The sequence below is a fragment of the Hemiscyllium ocellatum genome, chromosome 30, assembly GCF_020745735.1.
Source record: "Hemiscyllium ocellatum isolate sHemOce1 chromosome 30, sHemOce1.pat.X.cur, whole genome shotgun sequence".
NCBI classification, from domain to species: Eukaryota; Metazoa; Chordata; class Chondrichthyes; order Orectolobiformes; family Hemiscylliidae; genus Hemiscyllium; species Hemiscyllium ocellatum.
The window spans coordinates 37,614,711-37,620,141 of record NC_083430.1 but is presented as its reverse complement, the minus strand read 5'-3'; the positions used below and the strand labels follow the sequence as shown (position 1 = coordinate 37,620,141).

Below are 5,431 nucleotides of genomic sequence, written 5' to 3'. Positions count from 1 at the left end.
CAATCACGTGCACACACACCAACACAAACACATGAGCGCGCGCGCACACACGTACGTACATACAAACACAGGCGTGCACATACATACTTCGGAATAGCTGAAGTGTCAGAAGCTTCTGCTGTGGGGAGGAGAACACCCGCAGCTATCAGACTAGAGCACCACCCCCTGGTATTTGGTGATAAGTATCTCAAGAATTTAAGAGATGATGGGGACAGTGAAGAACGAGTAACTGAGGTGGACGATCAGCCTTTTCTCATTGAATGACAGAGCAGGCTCAAGTAGCTGCATGGCCTACTCCTGCTCCTAATTCTTCTATTCCTAGTCATTTATTTCATCCATTCAGGAACCCAGTTAATGCAGCCAAAACACCGCAGGAAATCGGCCAAGAGAATATTCTATCGAGACCTTATATATTGCTTCTGCTGTTTCAAGGCAACAGCAGCATTTACAACATTACAGCAATGTGAGACCACTGTCAAACACTTGAAGATCAGCAGCTTTGCCAGTCGCTTGTAGTTCTAAGTGGTGTCTCTCGGATCTGTCAGTCATTTTCTATTCTCTCTCCCTGCTCCTCCCACACAGAAATCCATCCTTCAGTATGTGCAGGGAGAGCTGCTGACAGTATCACTTCCTTTGTGCCTTTGGCAGTGAGAGATGGTCAAGGTGAGAGCCCTTCAATCAGGGGCCTACCTTTCTCTTTGGCATTATGGCAAGTTAACCTGGTGACCCTGACGGTCAACCAGTGAGAGAGTTGCTGCGGGGACAGCAGTTCAGCATTTCTGGGAAGTTGCTGAGGGATTTTGGGCAGATCCTATGGCGAGCGCCGGCTTCCAAGTGGTGGGATTCGTCGCTGGCTTGGTTGGGTGGTTCATGGCCTGCGTTGCTATGGCGATCCCACAGTGGAAGATCCGCAACCTCGGCGGCAGTACAATTCTGACAGTGGAGGAGGGCTGGGTGGGGATCTGGATGAGCTGCATCAACGACAGTGGGGGTCTCCTGAGCTGCGATGTGTACGATTCACTGCTAGCCCTGCCATCTGACCTCCAGGCAGCCCGGGCCCTCATGTGCTTGGCTGTGGCATTGGGCATTTTCGCTGCGGTGGTGTCATGCGGGGGCTTGAAGTGCACCAAGTTTGCAAGGGCTGAGGAAAGGTTCAAAGCCTCACTGACTGTAACTGGAGGGATTTTATTCATCATGGCAGGAATATGTGTCCTGATTCCTGTCTCCTGGACTGCTGTCAATATCGTGGCTGATTTCTACAACCCGCTCGTGCCCACGTCCATGAAGACAGATCTGGGAGATGCCCTGTTCTTAGGCTGGGGCTCAGCTTTTGTGCTTGTCCTCGGGGGAAGCATCCTCTGCTGCTCATGTCCAGCAGCTGGTGAGCACAGTGAAGGCTACGTGAGGAATCGTACTCACTATCAGCTCACGGCCCCTGCAAACAGGTAATGGTCACAGACAAAATCCTCAACTCTATCCTTTCTCACAACTCGGCTCAACGATATCCCGACCAGAGGCCCACAATCTAACTTTTTTAAACTTCAACTCATCCAGATTTCTGCTGCCTCTGTGCTAACTCACACCAAATCCCATTCATCTGATGCCTGTATTTGATGACTTCCATGTTGAATCCCAATACGCTGGAATATTACCATCACTACTCTGAGGCCTCATCTTTCCCAGAACCACCTTGCTCGGTTAAAGATCCTACCTAAATGTAGATTGCTGTTGTTTCTATGGAAGGGTTCACCTGATTCGGTCAGGTATGAGCGCCTCAGCAGTAAGGTCGCAGTTTGTTATAAATGGAGGATGCCAAATACTCTAGATTGGGAATTATCCCGGTCAACAATATCACAAGGTGTCTTTGGTCCCTGGTGCTGAATTGAATCAAGCTCAAGTTAATCTAGGGGTCTTGCAATTCAATAATGGAACAAAAATACTTTGGAGTGAGTTACCAAGCTGAAATTTAATTGAGAGGCTCAGGGAGTTTACCTTGAATAACAGAATCCAGGGAATGAATTTGAGGCTGGAGATTAATCGAGGAATTCAAGAGGATTGAATTGTGGAATAACAGATGTCCAGGAATGAAGTACAGACTAGAATCTAAACAAGGGATGTAAAAGTTTATGGAGAGTATCAGATATCTGGCAATGGAATGGATCAAAGTAGCAGTGTGAATCCTGACTGAATTTTATTCTTTTGATCACTAGCTGAGGAAAACCATACATTCTTTGCAGATCCCCTCAGAATATCCAAAATAAGGTCAGCTGTCTGAACTCAGACCAGAGGAATTAAATCCAGGATGCCCAAACTCAGTTAAACTCAGTGAGACAGCAAGAGAGGATGATGTTTGCTGCTGTTTGGGGAATCCAGGAAGTGAGCCTGCCAATTCTGCCTTTACTTCTATCACCTACGTAACCTACATGTTGCTTTGAGTAAAAATGAAAGCTGCCAAAGCCGACCACAGCACTATGGCTGAGCTGGAGTTTGACGTTTGTGAACTGAATATTTTTACAGGACTTTGTCGAAATTTCTGGAAAGTCATGCTGTCGTTATTCACACTCTGAAATGACCTCTTCATGGCAATGATGGTTAGAACCATCATAGAGGATTGATAAAGGAATGATTATGCAGCATGAAGCAAGATCAGGTGTAGCAGCTATGATTACTGTAACTGATCCCTGTACACTTAGCAGTCTCTTAAACCATCATTCATTAATAGAGACATCTCACTTTCAGTCAGAGAAATGGAGTGCTTGATTGCAGGATCACCTCGAAGTCTGGCTTAGTAAATAAATGATGTAAGCGCTGTGCTCTGACACTGATGTGTAATCCATAGGAATAGAGTCATAGAGATGTACAGCACAGTCCCTTCAGTCCAACTTGTCATGCCAACCAGTTATCCTAAATTAATCTAGTCTCATTTGCCAGCACTTGGCCCATAGCACTGAGGAGTGTGGAATTATCAGAGCTGCCCTCACAGATGGGCTTAAAAAATCTCTTTGTACTGTTTCAAAGAAGTCCTGTCACCTGAAAAATGTTTGTTCTCAATTAAACATATTACTGGGTCATTAGCACATTGCTACTTATAAGAGCTTGCTGTATGCAAATTAGTTGCCTTGTTTCCTGCATTGCAATAGTGCCTGTGCTTCAAAATTGTTCCATGAACCATAAAGAGCTTTGCAATGTGTGACGGTCAGGTAATGTCCTCTGAAGATGAAAGATGAAAGTTTTGCATTGGGATAGACATATAAAGATTTGTATTGAGAGTGTGGCGCTGGAAAAGCACAGCAGGTCAGGCAGCATTCGAGGAGTAGGAGAACTGGCGTTTCGGGCATCTGAAATTTCTGATGAAGGGCTTATGCCCGAAACGTCGATTCACCTGCTCCTCGGATGCTGCCTGACCTGCTGTGCTTTTCCAGCACCATACTCTTGACTCTGATCTCCAGCATCTGCAGTTCTCACTTTCTCCCACATAAAGATTTGTGTACATTTTGTGTATATCCATGATTGTATACACACATCCTAATTTGCACTAATTCTGGTTCTTCTGTAATCCTGTGTTATCTGACTTCTAGCTAAGTAAAGTTTCTGTTCGCAAATTCTTAACCCTCCATGGTCTCATCCCTTTGTAACTTCCTCCAGTGCCACAATACCCAGGAATCCAGCATTTGTCCAACTGACATGCCCCTTCTGAACACCCAATTTTTGATCACTCCACCAATGGCTACTATGCCTTCAGCTTTCTAGCTCCCAGCTTTGGAATTCGCACACATTCCCTCCCAACCTCTTCACCTCTCTCTTCCTGAAAAGTGTTCCTTTAAATCTCCATATTTGACCAACCTTTGGTCACCTTAACAAACATATCCTTGTGTAGCTTTAACTGAAACTGAGTCTGGTAGTGTTCCTGTGAAGTGGCGTGGGACACTTTGTAACATGAACAGTAGTTGTGTGTACATATCTGGAAATAAACTTGTATTTTCATTGAGACGTTTATTTCCATAATTTCACATGATGATTTATTTGTAAATCCCAGGATCAACATCTGAATTTGTGTTTATGATTCTACAATATGGACCAGGAAGCATATTCAGAATTCCTGCAAAATTCTCTACCCAGACAGTTTTGAGGATTAAAGAGAAGTCATCAAACTCTACCCAAATTATGAAATAAAGTGCCAGCAACAAAGTAGAACTTGCTGTCCTGGTGATCTCTTTCTGGGGTGAATAATAAAATCAGACAGTCAACCAGAGACACGATTCTGCAAGTGTCTCCCCAGGACAATAGGACACCAGAGTCATCCAAATGTTACAGTTGAGAAAGAGGTCATCCAGGCCACCATGCCTGAGTAGAGTGGTATGGATTAGACATTTGCTTAACTTTGGCTTTTTTTTTCAAACTCATTATGGCTGCCCAGTGCTAATCCCTTAGAGAATACCTGTCGGATATGGGCTGGCATTGCACCAGATGCCATAAGAGATATTGGCTTGGGTTATGATGGCAGATCAAGGAGATCGGTACTCTGCACAGTATCCCTGACAAGGAAGTGATGTAATGAAGCTGTGCAGAGTGACCTTTACTCAGATAGATCACCAACTGGTCCAAAACGGAAACTGTTCTGCTTTCTAGAACTGAAATCTTCTAAACTTGATAAAAGCAACGTGTAGGCGAATATCTCATTTTAACACGAATGTCACTGCCCTGACCACTGGTGTGAGTGGAATATAGTGTTACATATTTTTATGGCAGTATTTTTGGAATTAATTATTTATTGGAAATTTATTTTAAAAATTGGCAGCAACAACTTTAAATCCATCGCTTCTCATTCATCCTATGTAAATATGGAAGCAGGTCAGAGGCTGGGAGTTCTGTGCATTGGTAGTTTGCATCCTGTAACCTCAGAGCACCATCTCCAGGGCACGATTCGGGAGTGTCCTGGCATGCTCTTGTCTTGCCTGGATGAATATAACTCCAGGGGGCTTGGCACATATTATGGTTCAACATTGAATCTGTTAGGATTTTACAAAAAGGAGGCTATTCGGGTTAAGTGATCTAAATAAGTGCATTTATTGGCATAAATATATAATAAAAATGATTTGCATGTTCCTCTGTCTGTTGAGGACTCCCTGAGATGACTGGTCTGGAGAACTCAGGGATCCTGGCATTAGTTACGATCCCAGTCCAAGGTGAAACCTAATGTCTGTGACAAAGTCTCTGATACCATCTGATGACTGTCAGCACCTTCCCAGACATTCCATTGTGCAGAAAACATCATCCAGGTGACTCCAACCACACAAAAGAATGGTTCCCCCCAGACAATCAAGGTCATGCAGGAAAAATAGGCTGTCCTTATATTAGGGTTGGAATTTTTCACTTGTCTCCAATTGCTCATTCTCATGTCTAATTAACCTTTAACGAATCAACCTGAGTG

The 5,431-nt window shown here is 44.2% G+C and overlaps 1 protein-coding gene across 1 annotated transcript; it reads left to right on the top strand.

The window, feature by feature from the left end:
- The first annotated feature begins 813 nt into the window (after positions 1 to 813).
- On the top strand, positions 814 to 1,449 carry LOC132829810 (claudin-6-like). Its single transcript, XM_060847173.1, has one exon. It carries the CDS (start codon positions 814 to 816, stop codon positions 1,447 to 1,449), a length of 636 nt encoding a protein of 211 aa, XP_060703156.1.
- Positions 1,450 to 5,431: the final 3,982 nt, after the last annotated feature.